We start from the raw sequence: 24447 nt of genomic DNA on the forward strand, positions 1-24447 counted from the left end.
AGATGTTTTGGAACTACATTTCCCATGATGCTCAACCACACTGAAAAGTGCATGAGCATCATGGGAAATGGCGAACCTTGGCACCCCAGATGTTTTGGAACTACATTTCCCATGATGCTCAACCACACTGAAAAGTGCATGAGCATCATGGGAAATGTAGTTCCAAAACATCTGGGGTGCCAAGGTTCGCCATCACTGCCTTAGGAGAATCACTTTCTCGGGGGGGGGGGGGGGGGTGTTACCTTGCGGGCGTGCTCCCGAGTCCAGCATTCGGCATCCATAGACTCTGAATGTAGGACTTGGCCCCGGCTTTTGATTGGATTTGATTGGCAGGAGCCAATCGCTGCGCTGCCATCAATCTATCCAGTCAAGAGCCGAGAACCCCGGGCAGATATAGAGCGCATCTTCACCGTGGGAAATTCCAGGGCTAAGGCAAGGAAAACAGGGGGCGGTCACTGCCGGGTGTTTTTAAACCTTAATGCATAGGATGCAGGTGAAAAAACAAAAGGGTTTACAACCCCTTTTAAGCTTTGACAATAAAACCTGGAAAATGATTGGTTTCTAAGCAGGGCTGCACCAGATTTTGCACGCTCCAATTTTTTGGGTTGAGCTACTGAGCTCAGTAAACAACAAAAAAAGCACAGGAGATCACTTTAAATTAGGAAGTGCCTGTATAGCTGACAAACCTAAAAAAAAAGATGAGGAATTCCCTTTCATCAGTCACTTCCCCCAGGTATGGGAATCTTTAGGCGTCAAGCCCTCATGCACTGCATCAGAATGTAGACCGATTTTGTTGATACATACCGGTACATTTTCTAGAAAGGGGCATATAACTTCTTTTTTTTTTTCTTCTATCCTTTTTGCAGACCTCCAACACATTAACCTGGTCTCTCTATCATCTGGCAAAAGACCCACAGCTCCAGGAGACCCTGCACCAGGAGGTCATTAAGGCAGTTCCTTTAGATCGGATACCCACCGCAGACGACATCACCCACATGCCCCTGCTGAGGGCGGTAATCAAAGAGACCCTGCGGTGAGTCCAGGGGCGGGTACACTGACAACCAACATACCCTTTATTATAAAAAGTCTTACAGCTTTGTCAGTTCTCCTAACTTTGCTACTTCTATACAAGGAAACTTTGTGCTGGATATTAAAACCTTTTGCAAAGTCAGGTGCAAAGCTGCGATGCATTTGAAGCCGTATTAAACCTAAAATGTTTAATTCTTAGATGTGATGGCTGCATTAGCTTTGTTTTTAGGCTTTCAAACCTTTTAATTTCATCTGCTGATCCAGCCAGCAAGTCTGCTGTCTTGCAGATGTAGCAGTTACAGATTTGAGAGACACTATTTAACACTGGCAGGGGTGCTTACAATGATCAGCTATTATATATTTGTGTAAAACCTTCATCCCAAAAGAAAAAAAAAAACTGTCTGCTGGAATTTTGGCTTCAGGTTCTTTCATGTTGCTAAATCTGCTAGTACATCTAACACCCCCCCCCCCCAGATTGACAATGCCACTGTTCAAAGGTGCCTCTGTTGCTCGTTCAATCAGAGTGGGGGCGCTCCAATACGGGAGGTGCGTTACTGGGCAGATCACAAGGTGAAAACAGAGGGGGGGAAAAAAGGAAAACGAATGCAGTCACCACTCTAATGATTTGTAGGCTGAAATGTATTACGTTTTTGGAGTCTGGTTTACTGATTTAAACTGAAGTGCAACAATTAGGGCCGGATTTATGTAATGTTTATGCAGAATCACTGTGACCCTTAACCCTCTTCTCCTGATGCATGCTGGGGGAGGGGCTGCACCAGGAAGTGAGTCACGGTGTGTGTGGGACTGGAAGCAGCAGCATGATACTTAGAGGGAGATGTGTTGTATATGACTCCTCCATGTAAGAATGTACATCACTTTCTGAGTAATAAACCCCTCCCCGGTTAAGAAGTGCATCCAGCCTGTGTGTAACAAAAATGCAAAAATTCCCCATCTTAGCATATATCGTTTGCCCCCCCAATCCCATCTTAAATCCCACCCCCCCCCCCAATTAGGCACAAATCACCCCTTCTTCCACTCATTCTATTTCCTTCCAAATCCCCCTTCGTAGTTTAAATCCTCCCCCCAAATCCCTGCTTATAATATAAGTTCTCCCTCCTAGTACAAATCCTCTCCCTACAGATCCCCCTTTGTAGTACAAATTCTCCCTCAAATCCCCCCTTCCAGCACACATCCAACCCCCAAATCCCCCTCCTAGTATGAATCCACCCCCCCAGCACAAATCCCTTCAAATCTGTGCTCTTGGCACAACCCCCTCAAAATCACCCTTCCCAGCACAAAATCCTGCCCCCGCCCCCAAATCTCCCCTAATTCTCCCTCTAACACCTATGCCCCCCCCCTCCCATTACCCTTCCCTTCTTAGCACAAACACCCCTCCCTCCTCCAATTATACAGAAGTAGAGGAGGTGCGGAGTAAAGCGGAGCCACGTGCCGTCTGATCTAAGAGGATCCTATGTAATCCGCTGTATGGAGGAGCAATCCACTGAGAGGAGCAGGGAGAGCACAGAAAGCCCACACCTCCACCCAGCTCTGGTCTTGCAGTGGGCATGGCTACAATTTTTATGGAGGATCCAGCCGGGGCGGGGGGGGGGGCGGCGCACAACTGAAATCTGGGGGGGGTGCAGCCCACCCCAGTACCCCCCTAGATCCAGCCATTTACAGACAGGTGAACCTCTAGGAAGGGTGCCTGTAGGCCAGTGGCAGCCCTTCCATTATGGGCACAGCCCCCCTATCCATGCGTTTGCCCCCTTGATCTACATGCCGGGCGCATGGATTACAATGGGGGGGGGGGGGGCGGTGTTTGAAGCACAGGATTAGAGACAGAGGCTCTAATAGGCTTCAAAAAAGGATCGGCCCACCGTTGTGTGACAATAGCAAATGAATATTTGCTATTGTAACACTGATTGTTCTTCCGGCCAGTCAGGAAGCAGGTCATAAGACCCCTCACCCGATTGACAGAAAGGAGATCTGATTAGATTGGCCACCAGGAGGAGGAGGGAGGAGACTTTGGGGAACTGAGACAGCTGGGAGCGAGGTTGGATAAGTGGGGATTGACTGACCGATTGGGGGGGTGGGGCTTCTGTGCCGGTGTTCTTCCATATATCATCCGTCCATTGGATAGTGTCCGCCCCGTACTGCACAGGTGCAGCGCTTGCGCAGTACGGAGCAGAAGGAAAATCTCCGTGAGTCGAGGTGCTGGCCCCACCATCTAAGTGGACATAGGGCTGCAAATATTAGAGGGCCCCTCGCGGGCTCGCTTCGCTCTCCACGCTTCGTTCATGGCCTCGCTGCACTCGCCTCTTTTTATTCTAACTCTGTCCACTTGGATGGTGGGGCTAGAACCTGAACTCACGGCGCAGGCACCGTTCATCTTCGGATATTTTCGTAATCTGTGTGTACTGCGCATGCGCAGTACACAGCGTGCACTATCTGATGGGGGGACACTATGTGATAGGACACCGGGCCACCACTGCCTACAGTGCCTATTGGGAAATCCAGCACTGGCATCAATATGTTTTTTACAGACGTAAAAGAGAACAGATGTCATCTGCGCCCCCCCTTTTTAGTAGTGAATCAGATGCTTAGCTCTGCAAGCAGTGACTTGGCTGCTCAGTTTCTCCTCCCAGCAGTGACTCTTTGGCTCAACCCTGCTCCTCCCTGCTAAGCAATGATTGGAAGCTCAGCTCATCCTGCCCCCTCCTCCGTTTTTAGCAGTGACAAAGAAGCTTAGCTCTGCCCTCCAAGCAGTGATCAGGCTGCTCAGTTCCCCCTTCCTGCAGTGACTGAGCAGCTCAGCTGATCCTGTTCCACCCCTTCAAGTAATGACTTGGCAGCTCTGCTCCTCCCCCCTATTGCACTGGGGTGCCACTCAAAATAAAAAGCACCTCCGGGCCATTGTGGTAATGTGTGCAGGGGTGTAAAGGGGCCCTTCTGGTTGCCACCAGAATGCGAATGGGGGGGAAATCTTCTAATGGGACACCAAAATGCACCAAAAAAATGTTAGCAAGCTGCAACTCGCATTAATGCTCTAACATTCAACAAGAAGCATTGGGATGCCATTCAGAATAAATAGCGCTGAATCGCACCAATGCAAGTACATGTGTTGCACTTATGTTACCACGCACTATAGCCAATGCAATAGGATGACTGGGCCTTCTTACTCGCACTTTACCACTTGTTGTTGCAGCATAGTAGCATGAATCTGCCCTATATATTTTTTTTTTTACCTGGAAGAGAGATCAGCCAGATATAAATAAATATAAACACATTGTAATACTTTGAAAACATTCTATTAAATATATTATTAGAAATATGGAAGAACAATCCATATGAAAGTCGCATAAAATGACGGCATCATTGCTTCTAATTAAACTCCCAGTATAAATGCTCTATACATTCCTTTTTAAACACCCAAGTGGTTCGGATCCTATAGATAACAAATACCACTAATTGGCAATTATCTGTACGAGATTCCTCTGGCAGATGTGATTGTCGTAGTGAGTTGTTTGTTTATCCCCTTACCATATGTTGTCTCCATTATTTTGTTTTATACTTTTGTACATTTTCTGTCTACTGCTGATTCTGAGCTGGAAGTTCATTTAAAAAATATATACAATTTATACCTGTGTAAAAAAAAAAAAAAAAAAAAAAAAATCTTTTAGATCTACCATCAGTTATGTAGTACAAGGGCCTGCTTGATTGGAAATTATTCAAATGGATTGTTTAGGTTTGTCCTCCTATTACATAGTTTCGGTATATCTAAAGTAAAATGTATTCTGTGGCCTCCTGCCCCCTGTAATGTACCATCCTGCCCGCCCTGTGCCCTTCTGCCTGCCCTTTGCTTTGTTCTTTTAACCCCTCTGTACTGTGCCCTCCTGTCCACCCTGTACTTTGTCGTTCTTTAAACCCCCCCGGACTGTGCCCTCCTGCCCGCCCTGTGCTCTGCCCACCCTGTATTTTGTCCTTTTTTAACCCCCCCCCTGGACTGTTCCCTCCTGACCACCCTGTACTTTGTCCTTTTTAAGCCCTTGGACTGTGCCCTCCTGACCACCCTGTACTTTGTCCTTTTTAACCCCTTGGATTGTGCCCTCCTGACCACCCTGTACTTTGTCCTTTTTAACCCCTTGGACTGTGCCCTCCTGACCACCCTGTACTTTGTCCTTTTTTAACCCCCCTGGACTGTGCCCTCCTGCCCATTCTGTACTTTGTCCTTTTTAACCCCCCCCCCCCCCCCCCCAGGCTGTGCCCTTCTGTGCTGTGCCCTCTTGTCCATTCTGCACTTTGTCCTTTTAACCCCTCTGCACTGTGCCCTGCTGCTTTCCTTGTGCTATGCCCTCCTGCCCACCCTGTACTTGGTCCTTTTTAACCCCCTGGACTGTGCCCTCCTGCCCGCCCTGTGCTGTGTCCTCCTGCCCACCCTGTATTTTGTCCTTTTAACCCCTCTGTACTGTGCACTCCTGCTCAGTCTGTACTGTGCCCTCCTGCCCACCCTGTACTGTGCCCTTCTTCTAAACAAATAGCTAGTTTACTGTCCTTAAATCTTTGGGGGGGTTGCAGCAAACTGTGGCCATTGGGAGTAGAAAAGACCCCCACATCAGTGGGGAAAAAATAATGCCCTATAGTTTGTTTCAGTGGGAGTAATCGTGCCCCATCATTGGTGTCATTGGGAGAAATTGTGTCACTGGGAGGAATTGTGCCCCCATCATTGGTGTCATTGGGGGGGAATAGTGCTCCATTGTTGGTGTAATTGGCAGGAATTGTGTCCCTTCATTGGTGCCAGTGGGGGGATTATGCCCCACTGTTGGTATGAGTGGATTAAGCCGTGTCTCAAGGGCTGGATAAAAAAAAAACAAGCAAAGGGCCGCATCTGGCCACTGAGCCACAGTTTGGAGACCAATGGTATAGTGTATGGGCACCCTAAAAATGCAGCAAGTACAGAAAAATTCCAGTTGATCAGCCAAAAATCAAGTGAGCTACCATTTCCTCTTTGATCTGGCAATGCTGCCTCTGCAGCATTCTCATCCCTGCCCATTTCTGCCTTGTGGCACTACAGAACACCTCCCCCAATGTTATGGAGATTAGGTGAATGGGGGAGGTGTTTTGCTGTCCGACAGTGAAAAACATACAACCACGTGAGATAACACTGCTTGGAACTTGCATTAGAGGCAGTGGTGTCCGCTTACTGCAGGAAGTCAGGGGCTCTCTTGATTTCTGGCAGATTGGCGGGTATTTTTTTTTTTTTTTTTTTGTACTTTCAGCATTTTTAAAGGGATAAAACATGGAGAAATGTACCCCTTTAATCCCTGTCCTACCCACCGTGCAGCTTCTACTGGTACCATTGACACTTCTCTTCCTCCTATGCGCAGGATGTATCCTGTTGTTCCGACTAACGCAAGAATCATCACTGACAAAGAGGTGATCATTGAAGGTTTCAAATTCCCCAAGAGGGTGAGTGCCGGAATAATTCATAAACCATAAAAATACCCAGAACACACCGCAACTGCAGAAATGTCCCCGGTGTGTGTGAGTTCTATATAATCCATCAGTTATATGTAATAGGATTGTTGTCTGCAGTATCTGACATGATTCTATAATGGAAAAAACATACACCAATGGAAGGTGGGCCAGAACAAAACCTAAGAGTTCAAATAATTTATTGGTTTGCAGTTAAAAAAAAAAAAAAAAAAAAAAGCGCTAATGCGTTTCGGGGTCGGAAAACCATCCTGCTTCTTCGGGGCTCCAGTTAAAATAAGACTTAAAATTGAGCTTTGCTGAGTGAATCTTTTTAGGGAAATTAATTGCTGGAATGGGTGATTTAGCATCTGTATGTGCAATTAGGATAGCAAGGTAGTGTTTTATGGCCCCCAAACTGCTTTATTTTTTATTTATTTTTTTATTTTTTGTGTAAACCAATCAATGAATCCTGACTGTTTTTTATCATTTGGCCTGTGATCGGTGCATGTTTTTTGCTAATAACCGGCTAGGTATCCACTGGAGGGTAGTCCTGTCTGTTGTGAGTAGCCTAACCTGAGCCAGTGAGCTCTCCGAATGTTTTTGGTCCTCCCATTACTTTGTATGCCCTCACATCAAAATCCCAGCACCTCTTGGTATCCAAGTAGTAGTAGTTTAGTTACAAGCTGAGAGGAGGGGAAAACAGAAGAGCAGTGGGGAAATGGCACACAGAGGGGCAATAGGGGGAGTTTGATAGTGGCAGAAGGGTGTGTTTGTCGCGCGGTTTTGGGCAATTACAGGAACTAATCCCCTATATAGCTCTCCCTGCAGCAGCTGAAAGCTGGTGGGAGAAAGAGAAGCTGGCTTTCAGATGCTGCAAGGACAGTCATACAGGTGATCGCTTCCTGTAATCACCCCTTCCTGTACACTATCCAATTCCCCCTGCTGCCTGGGCCCTCCTGCTGAACTGATGGGGCCAGGGCCCCGTATAGGAGGTCCAGTGGTCCCCCCCCCCCTTACTGGCGGCCCTGTATGCAGCAGACGGGACCCCTCTCTTCAGGTCGCCAGGCTGAATATGTCTGGATCTAAGGTATGTATGCCAAAAAATGATAAAAACATAGGTGTGTGGAGGGCTGCAGGGCAAGGGGAGGGGAAGGGTAACAATGGCATTGGAATTGGGCATAAAGACAAAGTTCACCTTAAAGAGCCATGGTCATGTTCCCTAACCCCCACACCACCACCTTCCTCATACACACTTCCCTGAACTATGGGGTGCCTCTTTCGGGAGCATCCAGTATATGTTTGAATTTGGTACGGTTGTGCATGGCTCCACCCATACAGCGGAGTCATCCATTTTACAGATTCATTCACAGGGAATGGGAAGACTAAAAGGCCCATCTGCCACCATGGCAAGGGGCTTGTAGATTGCACTGACACAAGTCACCACACTCGTGGTCCACTGTGTACTTCCTCCAGATCCATAACAGAAAGTTCTTACCTCGGAATGGACCTCGGGCAGGGATGTAAACAAATTTTTTTTTTTTTTTTAAAGTTTCCAGAACATAGTGGGTGGGAGAGTCAGATTTGCAATTTGAATATTTATGTAGCCCCCAGCCAATCTCTGGAGAGGTGTGCCCAGATGGTGGTTGGGGACTGCATCAATAGTCTGGAGCCTGGGAAAGCAGGGTCCTTTTTCCAAGAGGAGACGTTCCCATCCAGAAGGCCTGCCAGCCCTCCCTGGTCACTCTGCTCCAGATCCTGCCTAGCTCATCAAGGTCCCAGCTGTGCTTAGCTTATCATGCTACAAGTCTCTTGGGGGCCAAAGAGGGGTGCTGTTGAGAACCTTATCTGGAAGTGCTACAGAGAGGTCTTCCTGCTTGAGTCTGAGGGAGAAATCCAAGCCGAGGTGGCTCAGTGGGTACAGACCTAGGGAGAGAGGAACCTCATGACTCTGCTGTGTTAACCACTGCATGCTCAGTTTAAGGCTTTCCTGGCATGGAACATTGCAAATGATGTACCAGTTCTGCCCACGTCATGTCCTCACACTTGAAGGACTGTGTTAAGAAGCTGCTGCTAAGGGGGATAGTGTCCTCAAAGCTTTGTGAAGTGTTTTGCTCCCTAATCTCCATACAAGTTGATCTGCAATAAACTTGTAAATGGAAACCCCTAGACTATTTCTTGAGCCAGACGTTTCTGTGTGCCTGGCTGCTGCTAGACAGAGAAAAAAGAGCCAGGAACATACACCAGCTGTCCTTATTGGAGTGAGCGCTACAAAAAGCATAATAGTGTATCTCACATTGAGGAGAGAACTAGGATCCAGGTTCGGTTGGTGAAGTGAGAAGTAGAGGATATGAGTCGGGGGTCAGTAGCAGCTGCTCCGGTTGTATCTGTGGGTGTTTGATACTATTAGTGTGTAGAAGTGTATACAGAAAAGGAGCGCTAGTTATGTCTCTTCTTATACTTCCAGACTCTCTTCGTCTTAAACCATTACGCCATCTCCAGGGATGAAACCCAATTCCCAGATCCAGGGAAGTTTTGTGCTCAGCGGTGGCTACGAGACGAAGGGATGACCCACCACCCGTTCGGTTCCATTCCTTTTGGCTATGGGGTGCGAGCCTGTGCGGGCAAGAGGATTGCTGAGCTGGAGATGCATCTGGCACTTTCACGGGTAAGTGTGCAAAGAAAAGGGAGCAAAAGCGGGATCTTCATGGAGGGAGAGGATAGCAAGCAAGAGCCTCATGCGGGGTATTTTATTGACACATAAAAAGTCTACAAGATAGATCCACCGATGGCGTTGGGCGCCCCCATTCCATCAGAGTCAACTACTCATTTCGTCTAGGGGTGAGGTGAAAGCTTACACTCACCCGATCCTTTGTTTCCCAGGAAAATGGTGCTCCCCGCGGTCCAGTGGTGGGTTGTTCCTGGTCTATAGAGCCTGCTCTGGGCTTGATTTTCAGGAACAGTCCTGAACTCAAGACCGCTGGAGCCAGGGGGTGCATGACCGATCCTGTGCTGGGACCATTGGGTAAGTATATCTACCTTGTCCTCTCCCCTAGACAAGAACAAACATTTAACCATACAGTGCCCAGAGATGGGCTTTAATGTTCAGTCCCGAACTTTGGGTGTTCAGATGAATGCCCAAACGGTTACCTGTTCAGCAGATAACAATATTACTAGGATTATACCAGTGGAGGCTGGTGTGTTTTTTTTTTTTTCTCTGGGGGGGGGGGGGGGGATACAAACAGCTACCCCCCTGGTCGGCTGGCCGGCAACCCCTGCCACCCCTCACACGGTCGGACGTGTCAGCCGCAAACTCCCCTTACGCACGGTTGGTCATCCAGCCCCGCACTTACCCCATCTAGATGGAGGGCAGGCAGCGCTTCTACGTGCGGTGGTGGCTTCCATCGATTCTCCTCCTCCTATGCATCACGGTGGCTTCTGCCGTGCGTCTCCTCCCTCCTCCTCCTCCTCGGTATCCTATAGGATCTCCTGTACTTTCAGCCAATCGGGTGACGGGTCTCAGGATTGGCCGGGAGGAGAATCAGTGTGACAATAGCAAATATTCATTCACTATTGTCACACAACTGGGTGGGCTCAGGGCGCAGTGCCCACCCTTTTTTTAAGCCTTGTAAAACCTTTGGTTCTAATCGCTTGCTTCAACAAGAAAAAAAAAATCTGTTGGAATCCTTATGGACAGGCAGCCACTGGATTATACGTGACAACTTCCCACTATTGGTGGTGGTTAAGAACGGCAGCAAGGGGGCAGCTACTCCGAGTCCTTGACCAGTGAAGTCACTCCCTTATTCACTCGTGCGCCCATCTTCCTTGAGTGATACCAGGGCACATACCCTCAACATGGGGGATACCTTGCTGTTGCAAGTTAAGGGGCCTCATACCCACAACCCTAGCCCTGTGGTTTTGGGGGGGGGGGGGGGGGTTAGAAGCTGCGGGCAAGGGGCTTATCAGAATCTGGAAGCCCTCCCTAACAATAATGGGTCACCCACATACTGCCCCAACTCTATGTGAATGACTAAGAGGTACATAGTGCCCCTTTTGAGAGGGCTAACACAAATGTAAATGAGCCCTAATAATCTTAATGCCCAACAATAAGCGTTCTTTTGTTTCAAAAAGTCCCCCAGTGGCGGTGAAAATAAAAAAAAAGCAGTTGTAATACTCACTCACCTCCTCACTGGTGCTCAGTAATTCAGTTGGGCCACTAGATGTCGTCAGTCCTCATGTCATTCAAAATAGAAGATTGAGGACATACTGTGAGTGCAGGGCACTCTGGACTAACCCCACACACACACATACACACACTCGCTGTGTGACCACCCACCACCAGTAGAGCATCCTAGGATGACCCTGAGCATCACATGACTGGTTTGAAGACCTCCGAAAAACGTAAGCATAAAAAAATAATGTGATGCAACAAAAGGCCTCCAGTAGAAGAGGGGAGCCCAGAGTTGGGCTTAAACATAGATTATAAAAATATGGTTTGGTCATCATTATATTATTTGTAGAGATTCTAAAATAAGCTGAAATCCCCCTTTTTAACCTCTTGGTTTCCTCTCTTACAGATAATCCGGATGTTTGAGGTTAAACCTGATCCCAAACTGGGAGATGTCAAAACAATTGCTCGTATCGTCCTATCTGCAAACCGGCCCATAAACCTGAGGTTCTTAGAGAGGAAATCTGCTTAGTCTACTAACTGAAACCAAATGACCCTCAGTGTGACTCCTCCTGTAATCCCGGCACTTGTTCTGACAAAACCTACAAACGGGCCACTAGAGGGCAGAACGCCAATTCAGATCTGTATTATAGTCATGAAAATATGAAGTTCCCTAATGGTAAACATTACAATAACCCAGAATGTATGTGTTTACTAAAAGTTATAGTATATCATCCCTATAAAGAAACCAACTCTTTGTTGGTTTCTCCCAGAGATGCAAACTTTAACTTCTGTAGAAAAGTCGAGCTTCATCTTTTGTTGGTGGGGCTGCTCCTCGCTGTAAGTGACCATTATTGTAGTAGGGGGAAGGAGAGGCCATACCAGGTGGTGCCAAAGTATAACCCAACAGGTGGGCCACAGAAGATTCCTAGGGAATTGGGGGGGGTTTGGGTGTTGGCTGCTCATTTAGTCTAAGGGAGAGCAAAAGCACCACTCTTATTAACCCAATCCTCCACTCCCACGTCAAGGGGTCTGGAGATGAGCTTTAACCTATTTCTGAAACAATGACCTATATGTGTGTGTGTATATATACAGTAAATAAGTGCCTGTAATAAATAAATAAAATGTATTATTGACTCCTTAACATCATAAATCGACTTCTAATTTATGTTTTAGTGCTTCTTTATGTTGTATATGTAGCACTTACCCCCGAAGGAGCAGCTAATAATTAATTGGGCCTGTACTGTTATTTCCACCCCCAATGATTTGGCTCAACCCGCTTGACCCAGCTGTGTAACAGTACCTGTGTTGTCACCTGGGCATACACTGCTACACCTATCTGGTAAACGAACAGACCTCACAATAAACTGTTAAACCAAAGTATAAGTTTACTGGAACTGTTTTGAGCATTCGGCTTATAAACCGTAATGTCACACAATTCTGACACAATAATGAAACAATTGGTTGCGAATGACTATCACACAAGGGTTAACTGAATTGCCCCTGCAGGCACGTCTCTAAGTGGAACTAATGCTCAGCCAATACAATCTCAACACTGGGCACTTCCAGCTCACTGTGTAGACACCGCAAGATTGAAAATGTCCCACACAGTATTTGAACAGGATAATATAGGCCAACCTTTCTCAACCTTTTCAACACAGAGTAAGCCCTTGAAATAGTTCTCCAGTCTCGGGGGAACCCCTGCTAAAAATTAGAAATCTACAACTCATGATACATTAGTGTGATGGTCAATGAGAGGAATGGTCCTTACACTTGTGGTCATTGGGAAGAATTTTATGATTGTGGCTCCTGCGCTAATAGGAGTATTAGGTGAAATAAACACGTAAAGCAAATGCTGCACCGTATGAGCCAAACCAAATCTCATAAAAAGTGCATAAATAATAAATAGAAATGGTGCTGCGCTTCTGCCGTGAAGAGCTTTCATCTTCATGGCAGAAGCGCAGCACCATTTCTATTTATTATTCATTGGGAAGAATTACCTCCTTACAGAGAGCTAAAAAGATCAATGGTGTCAGTGGGAACTTATCTAAGAGGCAGAAATGGCCCAATGCTGAAGGAACCCCTAGCAACCTCCTGGAGGAACCCTAGTTGAGAATCACTGATTATAGGCAGTATAATTACTCAATACTCCCCCCTACAGTTTACAGAAAGTAATGGTAACACTACAAGGCCTTACAGTAAAGGATAGTGTCTCTTGTCTTCTTTTCTTCAGCTAGCCATTTATACTGCAGTACTTATAATCCACAGGGCTTCCAACCAATAAAGTAGTGTAGAATAATATGAAACAGTAACTTCGATCAGCAATATGTGTGTGAACTCCTTCTCTGGGAATGTACTTCCAGCGGCAGTCACTTGGCAATGAAATCAGGCCTTGAGGCCTATGTAAGTGTCAGTCAACTTAGAAGAACTGCTGCTTGGGGCTACAAGTCCCAGCAATGCTGTAAGGTTAGTCTAATTGTGTGAAATGCAGTATTTAACTTCTGGGCAACCGCCTTCTCACCACACCAGGCCTAGATGGATGGATGCCTCCACTCACACGGTCTCTGTCCTGCTGCCAGTCAGCTTCACAATGCTGCACCGCTCCACAAGACAACCGGGACTTCCGTCTGGCTCCACTAGATACTCTGGATCTTCCGGTCGGATCACACCGCTTCTCCAGCACACAGTGGTGAGGCTCTTTCTTTAGTTGCTGCTCCGCTCCGCATGAGATAGGCCGCGCTCTTCTGAACGCCCACACGCAGATCCCCATAGGCAGGCCACGCGTCCCAGCAGAAAGAGACTGAAAATGGTGCCTTTTATTACCTACCCAGCATGCAGTTTAGCCACTCAGTGTTCATGGGTAAGTGAGTGGGCACTCTGGGTAGGTGAGTCCTTTTGCAAAGTAAATAAGTCACTTCCTCTTAGGCTTTCACTATGCTCTTCAAATGAGAAAATAAACAAAGTCTATTTCACATTTATACCACTAGAGGGAGCCAAATACCAATTTATAGCATTAGCCATTGTTTAGCATTACATAGTATTAGAAGGCAAAAATACCAGCACTACATATATCTTTAAAAAATTGATGCTTTTATGTATGTTCTACATTATATAGCAAGAATGGTGAACCTTTTTTATTTATTTTTTTTGAAAAAAAAAAAAAAAAAAAAAAAAAAAATATATATATATATATATATATATATATATATATATATATATATATATATATACATACACTATTAGCATGAAATGTTCTTCACATGTCGGTAACAACCCATGCAATCCATACATACAAACAAGCCAAAAAATAAGTTCAGAAATTAAAGCGGAGGTCCACCCTAAAGTGGACCTCCGCTCATCGGAACCCTCCCCCCCTCCGGCGCCACAATTGGCACCTTTCAGGGGGGAGGGGGGTGCAGGTATTCTGCACCCACTTCCAGGATAGCTCTCTGTGGAAAGGGGCGTAGATTACGCCCCTTTCCGCAAGTGCCCCGCTGCCTGCTGGGAAACACACAGATCCCAGAGGCAGCGGGGACCATCCTTATTGCGCAGCGCGATTCGCGCATGCGCAGTAGGGAACCGGGAAATGAAGCCGAAAGGCTCCATTTCCTGATTCCCATACCCAAGATGGCGGCGCCAGCACCCGACAAGACGATCTAAAGATCGGCTTCAGGTGCCGACATCGCGGGCGCGCTGGACAGGTAAGTGTCACTATTTTAAAAGTCAGCAGCTGCAGTATTTGTAGCTGCTGGCTTTTAAAAAAAAAAAAAAAAAAAACGCGGAGTCCCGGCGGACTCCCGCTTTAATGGGTAGGGGCTACTGCACGTTTGTCAGTCACTGTGTGGAGCGTTTAACGCACAATTTGCTCCATTATAAAAATCTGTAAACCCTTAAAGCCCTGAAGAGCAAACCGCCTAGGGCTCCTGCTCTTAAAAAAAATAAAAATAAAGAAACTCGTGTGCCTTTCTGAAACGAATTTCACTTTGCTGTAGAAGGTGTGTGTGTGTGTGTGTGTGTGTGTGTGTGTGTGTGTGTGTGTGTGTGTGTGTGTGTGTGTGAGAGAGAATAGGAAACTGTCATCCCACTCTCCTATAAAGAGTGACCCTTTTTTTTATTTTTATTTTTTATTTTTTTATTTTTTTATTTTTTTTTGTGTGACTGATGGATTTTGCATGTCAGGTGAATGTTGGTTTTGGGAAGGCAGTAGTAAAAAAGTAAAACTAGTTCCAGTGAGGAACACTAAGGAGGGTATTCTGTATAACAATAGTAAAAGCAGTGGTGTCTGTACTTGGGCTGCACTTTTAGGGTCCCTTTACACATGCGCACAGGGTGTACCGGATGTGCCTGGGCACACCCTAATCACCCCATGCACATTAACATTATAGCTCTGTCTGCCAGTGGGAAAGATGGGGAAATATAGACACAATCGTAAGGCCACCAGCCCCTCACTTATCTCATCTAAGTTGCGGGCAGAGCTTCCTCATCGTCGGCTTCACCCTGCGTCTCCTCCTCTGCTTCATGACAGCTTCTCCCTGCATCTCCTCCTCCTCTGCTTCATGGCAGCTTCCCTGGTGTCTCCTCCTCCTTGGCGGCCAATACAATCGCTTCTCCTCTTGGCCAATCGGGTCTCAGGACCTGCTTCCTGATTGGTTGGGAGGAGAACCAGGAAGACAATAGTGAATATTAATTCACTAATGTCACACAACTGGGTGGGCTCAGGGTGTGCAGTGCTGCTAGGTTGAAGCACTCCACCATCATCATCATCATCATCATCATCATCATCATCATCATCATCATCATCATCATCAAACATCTCCCAGATAATAATGGGCTCGGGCTTGTTTGGATCTAACCCACCAGGAAGCCGGCACTGCACACCGCCAATCATAGGCAGTGTGTGTACGTGCAGCTGCCAGTCAGGAAATGCCTCGCCGCCTATGATTGGCGATGTGCAGCGACTGCTTCCTGTCGGGCTCGATCCGGACACACCTGAGCCCATCACTACTTGCAGAGTGTTGAGCCACCTGATTTCACTGCTGCCATATGTATTCCCCACCCTGACAAAAAAAATAGTCTTCACTCTGCATTACGGAGAACCTGTCAGTTGAAAAAGGAAATTCCAGTGGGCATATCTCATTACCAAAGTGCCCAGGAGATGAAAGAAGCTGTTGTAAATTCATCCTGCCAACCTTCACGAAAAACTAAAATTTGAGTTTTAAAAAGAGTGTGGAGAAAAGTGGTCCTTTAGTTCCATCACTGCTAGCTTTTCTTTATTGGCGAGCCAATGACAGTAAGAAGAGAATATGTAGACAATATTGTGGTTCTTGCATGCTTGTGATGTGTCTGTATGCACTACCATAGATCCCAACTGTCCTGTTCCTCTTTGTAGTTTGTTCCTCTTTGCAGATTGATGCATGACTTAAAGAGGGGTTCCACCCTAAAGTGGAACTTCCGCTGATCGGATCCCTCCCCCCCCTCCGGTGTCACAATTGGCACCTTTCAGGGGGGTGCAGATACCTGTCAAAGACAGGTATTTACACCGACTTCCAGGCATAGACTCCCACGGGAGTCTATGCTTCTTCCTGTCCCTGCGAGCTGTCTGCTGGGAAACGCCCTGGTCCCAGAGACAGCGCGGACAACTCCTATTGCGCTGCGCGACTCGCACATGCGCAGTAGGGAACTGGGAAGTGAAGCCGCAACGCTTGTAGCTGCTGGCTTTTAATATTTTTTTTCCACAGTGCAATCCCGCTTTAATGTGTATCTAAGCTCAAAACCAAAAATGTAATATATTTCAGCATACTAGTCCTTGTTTGGATGGATTCATTCCTGTGTTTTTTTTTTTTTTGTTTTTTGTTTTTTGTTTTTCCAAGCTTCCTTTTTGCTTAATTTTTGCCTGGTATGCAAATGACACATTTCCTGTGCCTGTGTGGCTACGTCTCTCCTCTGCTGTATCTATGGAGGGAGCACTACAAACCTGTCCATATTGCTTCATCTCTGCACTTTTTTGCCTAGCGGCTCTAGAGTCATTGGTTCAAATCCCAACCAACACTACCTATCTGGAGTTTGTATGTTCTCCCTCTGTGCCTACGTGGGTTTTCTCCGGTTTCTTCCAACATTCCAAGGACATGCTGGGAGGTTAATTGGCTCCTGTCTAATTTGGCCCTGGTATGTGTATGTACAGTGCCTTGAAAAGGTATTCATACACCTTGAAATTTCCCACATGTTGTCATGTTACAACCAAAAACATAAATGGTATTTTATTGTGATTTTATGTGATAGACCAACACAAAGTGGCACATAATTGTGAAGTGGACGCAAAATGATAAATGCTTTTCCCAATTTGTTTACAAATGTATATGTGAAAAGTGTGGTGTGCATTTGAGTCAATACTTTTTAGAACCACTTTTTGCTGCAATTTTACAGCTGGAATTTTTTTTTTGGGGATGTCTCTACCAGCTTTGCACATCTAGAGAGTGAGATTTTTGCCCATTCTTCTTTTCAATATATCTCAAGCTCTGTCAGATTGGATGGAGAGCGTCTGTGAACAGCAATTTTCAAGTCTTGCCACAGATTCTCATTAGGATTTAGGTCAGGACTTTGACTGGGTCATTCTAACAAATGAATACGCTTTGATCTAAACCAGTGGTTCTCAATCTTTCTAGTGCCGTGACCCCTTGATAAAATTTCCCAAGTTGTGGGGACCCCTTACAGAAAAATTTATTTTCGTAGCATGGGTTGTCAGCACCCAAGGCAAGTAATTTGCACTCCTAACCCGCAGACATTTAGCGCTGCCTGAGTCCCTCCCAATTGTACAGTAATAAAGCCCCATACACACTATCAGATTTTCTGCTGTTTTTTTTTTTTTCCTTCAGATTTACCAAAACCATATAATATGAGGTCAAACCTTAGGCGTTTCAAATTGTATGCAATCAGGCAGTTCCTTGCAATACATGGTTTTGGTAAATCTGAAGACAAAAATCAGCAGAAAATCTGATAGTGTGTATGGGGCTTTATCGTACATTTTAGGATGTATCGCTCTTTTTTTCTTTTCCTTGTATCTCTCCCTATCCTAATTTCTTGTCCCCCCCCCCCCATCCCTCTCTCTCTAGCTGTCTTTCTTGTTTTTTCTCTCCCCTTTTTCTTTGTTCCCCCCCCCCCCTCTTTTCCTCTCCCTTCCATGTATTCTCTATTTTTATACCTTCTCTTACTCCTTGGTGGGGGGGAATGGGATGAGTGGCAGTGCTGGGGGCAGTTCTGATCAGCTAATTTAGGTGCTCTTGATCGAGGTCATCTGCTGATCTGAAAACTGTAGTGGGGACATTTAATGGCATCAGCTGACCTCTAGTCTCTGCCCCCCCAGCCATGCCGTGAACTGAGTGGGTGGCTGCGGGGTCCAGGGACAGCCCTGTTGGGCGGCCGCCGAAAAGGTTGGGAGAGCCACGCGGGCTTCAGGAACAGCCCGGGATTCGGTGACCCCTGGAAAATCATCAATCGACCCCCAAGGGGGTCCCGACCTCAGGTTGAAAACCACTGATCTAGACCATTCTGCTGTCCTGCTGGAAGGTGAACCTCCACCCCAGTCTCAAGTCTTTTGCAACAGGTTTTCTTCTAATATTACCCTGTTGAAGAAAAGCATCCCACAATGTGATGCTGCCACCACCATGTTTCACGGTGGGGATGGTGATGTGCAGTGTTAGTTTTCCCCACACATAGCGTTTTGCTTTTAGGCCAAAAAGTTCAATTCTGGTCTCGTCTGACCAGAGCACCTTCTTCCCCACGGTTGCTGTGTCCTCCACATGGCTTCTTGCAAACTGCAAACTGGACTTCTTATGGCTTTCTTTCAGCAATGTCTTTCTTCTTGCCACTCTTCCATAAAGGGCAGATTTGTGGAGAGCACGACTAATAGTTGTCCTGTGGACAGATTCTCCCACCTGAGCTGTGGATCTCTGCAGCTCCTCCAGAGTCACCATGGACCTCTTGGCTGCTACTCTGATGAATGCTCTCCATGCCCGGCCGGTCAGTTTAGGTGGACGGCCATGTCTTGGTAGGTTTGCAGTTGTGCCATACTCTTTCCATTTTCGGATGATGGATCAAACCGAGCTCCATGAGATGTTGTTTAAAGCTTGGGATATTTTTTTTATAAGCTAAACCTGCATTAAATGTTCCCACAACTTTATCCTTGACCTGTCTGGTGTGTTCCTTGGCCTTCATGATGCTGTTTGTGCACTAAGGTTCTCTAACAAACCTCTGAGGGCTTTACAGAACAGATATATTTATACTGAGATTAAATTACACACAGGTGGACTCTCTTTACTAATTAGGTGACTTCTGAAGGCAATTGGTTCCACTATATTTTAGTTAGGGGTATCAGAGTTAAGGGGGACTGAATACAAATGCACCCCCACACTTTTCACATATTTATTTGTAAACAATTTTGAAAACCATTTACCATTTTCCTTCCACTTCACAATTATGTGCCACTTTGTGTTGGTCGATCACATAAAATCCCAATAAAATATATTTAAGTTTTTGGTTGTAACATGACAAAATGTGGAAAGTTTCAAGGGGTATGAATACTTTTTCAAGGCAAAATATATATATTCAATATGTAAAGTGCTGCATAAATTGATTGGGCTATTTAAACCTTGAACTAAATAAATCTCTATTATATGGGGGAGCGGGAGGGGGAGGGCAGAGCATTTGGTAACTGCATTAACTTCCCTTTTTTCAGGCTTTTTGTCCCTTTTATTTTTTCCCCTGCTGTTTCTGCCAGTAACACAGTTTGGGGTTTATGTATGGGGAAAAAAAAAAATCTGCATAGCTGTTTATCCATCAAAAAATACATGTAAATTCAGTCTGTGCGAATGGGGCAAAATCAAATGTTATCTGGCTATAGTCTCTGCAATTTGAAGGTACGAATGCAGAAAATACTACATTATAGCCACACTATAGTGCTGAGGAGCATACTTATTTTCTATAATAGTCAGTGCCATCTACTGGCCTTACCGATATCATAGGAAATAAATATTCTCCTCCTCAGCACCATCTAGTGGCCATAATGCTGAATCCAGTTAGAAAAATCTTTTGTGAAAGTTGGGTGATCTTGCATGTTAACATTTATCATAAGACCCCTTGGATTTCCCATCATTTTCAGTCCTAGAGTAAATGGTCACCAGTACAAATGGAGATGTTTAATTTACCCAGTGTGGTCACAGACACCAGTAGAAACCCAAAGGTTCTAAACCTTTCACAATCCATATAACTTATTTAAAAAACAAAACAAAAAAAAAAGGGTACAAACGCCTAGTGCATTATCTACAGCACTTTATTGAAGGAGGTAATGACAGCATTGTATGTCAACCAAAGATTCTAATGTGATAGAACTCTTCTGGTTTAACTGGATGTCATAATAACAGCTGACTAGTTTCAGGGGACATGCCCCCTTCTTCAGTTTTGCTCTCAAGAAGGTGACCTGTTCTCTGAAACACATCAGCTGCTATTATGACACCCAGTTGAACCAGAAGAGTTCCATTGCATGGTAGATGCTTCGGTTCCTTGGTTGACATGCAATGCTCTCACTACCTTTTTACTTTTGTGAGTATGTACTCCTTACTTTTTTTTTTTTTTTTTTTTTTTCTTTCAATAAAGTGCTTTGGATAATGCAAGTTTGTACCCTTTTGCTTAAATAGCTGCTAGATTCTCTGATCCTAGGGGTCTGCATTGGTTCCACATCCAATCTTTTTACAACACCTTTTTACTTTGTGAGTATGTACTCTATTGAAGGATAAAAAAAATAAAAATACTTACTAAAGTACATACTCACAAAGTAAAAAGGTAGTGAGAGCATTGCATGTCAACCAAGGAACCGAAGCATCTACCCTGCGATGGAACTCTTCTGGTTCAACTGGATCTCATAATAGCAGCTGTTGTGTTTCGGGGGACATGCCACCTTCCTCACAGCAAAACTCAGTTTTGTTCTGAAGAAGGGGGCATGTCCCCTGAAACTAGTCGGCTGCTTTTTTATGACATCCAGTTGAACCAGAAGAGTTCCATCGCATGGTAGATGCTTCAGTTCCTTGGTTGACATGCAGTGTGCTCACTACCTTTTTACTTTGTGAGTATGTACTCCTCTTTTTTTTTTTTTTTTTTTATAATGCACAAGGCCAGTGGTCATCAACCCTGTCCTCGGGGCCCACTAACAGGCCAGGTTTGCAAGATAACTGAAATACATTATTATTATTCAGGATTTATATAGCGCCAGCAATTTACGCAGCGCTTTACAATATAAAAAGGAGACAATACAGTTACAATAAAATACAAGAGGATTAAGAGGGCCCTGCTCAGAAGAGCTTGCAATCTAATAACAGGTGATATCATTTGCTGCTTAGTGATTGCAGTATTCTAGTCTGCATCTCCCCAAGGTAATACATAAAACCTGGCCTGTTAGTGGGCCCTGAGGACATGGTTGATGACACCTGCTAGATTCTCTGATCCTAGGGGGCTGCATTGGTTCCCCATCCAATCTGGGTTGTACAGCCAACTGATATCACTCGTCTATTCCATCTCCCTGGAATCGCTGAGGTTAAGTATCGGTTCACACTGGGACGACTTGTCAGGCGACTTAGACGCCTGACAAGTAGCGTCCCGTGCTGTACAATGGAACCGTTCTAATCGGAGTGACACAAGTCGCTCCGACTTAGAAAAAAGGTTCCTGTACGACTTTGGAGGCGACTTGCATTGACTTCTATACAGAAGTCGTTTTGCAAGTCGCCGCAGCGGTTGCGTCCAGGTCGCCTGAGGCAGTCGCGCTGCCTCAGTGTGAACCGGACCTTAGGGTGTCAAAATACTTTCCTTTTAAATTAATTTTGTAATTAATTTATGAGAATTTCCTGTCCTATAGTATTTAAAGTTGTTTCTTTATTTCATAATACTGTACAAAGGGGTCATATACTAGAGATGTGTGTAGGGCTGAAACAACTAATCGATCAATCGATCAATCGACAATTAATTGATTATGAAATTAATCGATTACTATTTTCATAATCGATTAATCGGCCAGTAACAAAATGGGGTTAAAGTTAGAGTCTGATGATATTTACCAGATTGACCCTTTAATAGTATATCTCTCCTCTAATAGTATATGCAGTATATATCCTCTAATAGTATATACAGTATATCTCCTCTAATAGTATATACACTATATATCCTCTAATGGTATATACAGTATATCTCTCCTCTAATGGTATATACAGTATATCCCCTCTAATATATACAGTATATCTCTTCTGTCTGTTATTCTCAGAGTGGATTAGATATTTTGCTCCCTAACCATATAGTTGGTTATTTATATTCACCACTGCATATAGAGATATTTAAGAATAAATTGCCTTTTTTTTAAACTTTACATATTAACTAAATTATACACCACGCTTTTTTTTTTTTTAAGGTTATTAACCGATTAATTGAAACAATAATCGGCCAACTAATCGATTATGAAAATAATCGTTAGTTGCAGCCCTAGTTGTGTGATGAGTCAAGGATAAGCTGCTATAGGTTTTATCACATGTACAATTTGTACAAATTATTTCTCGTCTCAATGCCAAATTGCGAAAACTGGGCGGAATTACTTTTTTTTTTCTTCTTCTTCTGGTTTTTGGTTTCTCTGTATAGTCGGATTTCTCTCCAGCGCTAGAGAAGTTAATAAGTGGGTGTTACCCGTCGTCCTTATATGACAGAAAAAACAACACTGATGTACACAATAGTCCCCGCAGCCATGAATGCTCTCGGATTAAGGACCATCTCTCTCCAGTTCCCCGGGGCCCGGGCCCGTCTCTTGCTGCAGACCTCCAGGGTTGGGCGGATGCAGCACAAAGCAGCAACGGAAGCTGCAGCAGCCGCAGTATTAGAGGGGGCCAAAAAATTTAAAACCTTTGAAGACTTACCTGGGCCTTCTGTACTCGCCAACCTCTACTGGTACTTCATCAGAGGATACCTGTTCCATACGCATGAGTTGTCTGTAAGTATAGCGGCTACTAGAGCTCCTAGTAATTCCTAATTCAGCCACGAGAGGGAGTACTCAATGCTGAACCTGGCCACACAGGGCAAAAATCCATTCATTAACCCCTTCAGCCCCAGAAGGATTTTACCCTCTTCCTGACCAGAGCACTTTTTGCGATTCGGCACTGTGTCGTTTTAACTGACAATTGCGAAGTTGCACCCAAACAAAATTTATGTCCTTTTTTTTTTCCCCCACAAATAGAGCTCTGCGGTTTTTATTTTTTGCGCTATCAACAAAAAAAGAGCGACAATTTTGTAAAAAAGGCAATTTTTTAAAACTTTTTGCTAAAATAAATATCCCCCAAAAATATATATAAAAAAAACGATTTTTTTTCCTCAGTTTAGGCCGATCTGTATTCTTCTACATATTCTTGGTAAAAAAAAAAAATTGCAATAAGAGTATATTGATTGGTTTGCGCAAAAGTTATAGCATCTACAAAATAGGAGATAGTATTATGGCATTTTTATTATTCTTTTTTATTTTATTATTAGTAATGGCGGCAATCTAAATCTTTTTATTTTTATTTTTAATCATCATGACTGTGACGTTACGGTGGACATATTGGATGCTTTTGACGCTTTTTTGGGACCATTGTCATTCATACAGCGATCAGTGCTATAAAAATGCACTGATTACTATGTAAATGACACTGGCAGGGAAGGGGTTAAACACTAGGGGGCGATCAAGGGGTTAAGTGTGATCCTAACTGTGGGGTGGGGGATGGGCTACAAGTGGCAAGACAGTGATCACTGCCATGTCACAAGGCAGAACAGTGAAATGCCTTGTTTACATAGGCACTTCCCCATTCTCCCGCTCTGTGACACAACCGGTGGGAGGCCGGCAGACATAGAGTCCGCCGGTCCCGCGGGAACGATTACCCTGTATGTAGCGGGCGCATGCACCCGCTAGCCCCACCAATTAAAGAGGTCGTACAGATACACCCATTTGCCCACCGCTGCCATTGTGCCGATGTATAGCGGCAGTGTGGCGGTCGGCAAGGGGTTAAATGAAAGTTTTTGTGCTTGGAATTCAGCTTAAAAGTAAGAATCTCAACATTGGTATATTATAAGACATGCGGATAAAAATGTTACATAAATTTAGCTAAGCAAAGCACTGGATGCATCAACTCCAGTAAAACCAGCCTACCCAGAGACAGATTGAAATATGGACAGTACTGGCTAAACCTGCCGAATATATGGCGGGCTTAAGTAAAATTCTCCAGTTGAAAGCCGGAAAGTTGTTCCGAGTGGAGAAGATGCCAAGTAAGGTTCAGGCTGAATATCAATGTCCCTGACCAATGAGGTCAATGATGTCACCATCAGCCCCTTCATTATGTGCGATGGCAAAGCCAGAAATTCCTAAGCTGCAGCTGATTGGGCCGGTGGTCGGCTATCACATGACCGCTTCCTGCGGGTTTGGGCCAATCGGAGTTTGGGCCACCTGTCATTTACCGGCTCCTTCCTCCACTCTCCATCCTGAAAGATCTGGGGCAGGGGGAACCGAGGAGGACATGGAGGAGCACGGAGGAAGACATGGGAGGGGGCAGCAGGAACATGGAGGGGGAGGAGCACCGAGGGAAACATCAGGAGCGCGAGGGGGAGCAGAGGAGGATATCGAGGGGGGACATCAGGAGCATGGAGGGGGAGCGGAGGAGGACATGGAGGGGGAACATCAGGAGTGTGGAGGGGGAGCGGAGGGGGACATCAGGAGCATGGAGGGGGAA

General features: G+C 45.2%; 2 protein-coding genes across 2 annotated transcripts in view; both read left to right on the forward strand.

Moving 5' to 3' along the window:
• LOC143923922 (sterol 26-hydroxylase, mitochondrial-like) overlaps nucleotides 1–11810 on the forward strand; it is a gene marked incomplete in the record, with an annotated part of 17900 nt that extends 6090 nt beyond the window's left edge. The window contains 4 exon segments of the mRNA XM_077447868.1: nucleotides 867–1033; nucleotides 6414–6495; nucleotides 8966–9166; nucleotides 11076–11810. Of these exon segments, the coding sequence (XP_077303994.1) occupies nucleotides 867–1033; nucleotides 6414–6495; nucleotides 8966–9166; nucleotides 11076–11198 (573 nt within the window).
• A 10553-nt stretch (nucleotides 11811–22363) lies between these two features.
• LOC143923924 (sterol 26-hydroxylase, mitochondrial-like) overlaps nucleotides 22364–24447 on the forward strand; it is a 51727-nt gene continuing 49643 nt past the window's right edge. Inside the window, exon 1 of the mRNA XM_077447869.1 lies at nucleotides 22364–22682. Within this exon, the coding sequence (XP_077303995.1) occupies nucleotides 22395–22682 (288 nt within the window). The 5' untranslated portion in view covers nucleotides 22364–22394. The remainder of the gene's footprint in view (nucleotides 22683–24447) is intronic.

The sequence above is a fragment of the Lithobates pipiens genome, unplaced genomic scaffold, assembly GCF_037356315.1.
Source record: "Lithobates pipiens isolate NorthernLeopardFrog02 unplaced genomic scaffold, aLitPip1_a1.2 Scaffold_22, whole genome shotgun sequence".
Lineage (NCBI taxonomy): Eukaryota > Metazoa > Chordata > Amphibia > Anura > Ranidae > Lithobates > Lithobates pipiens.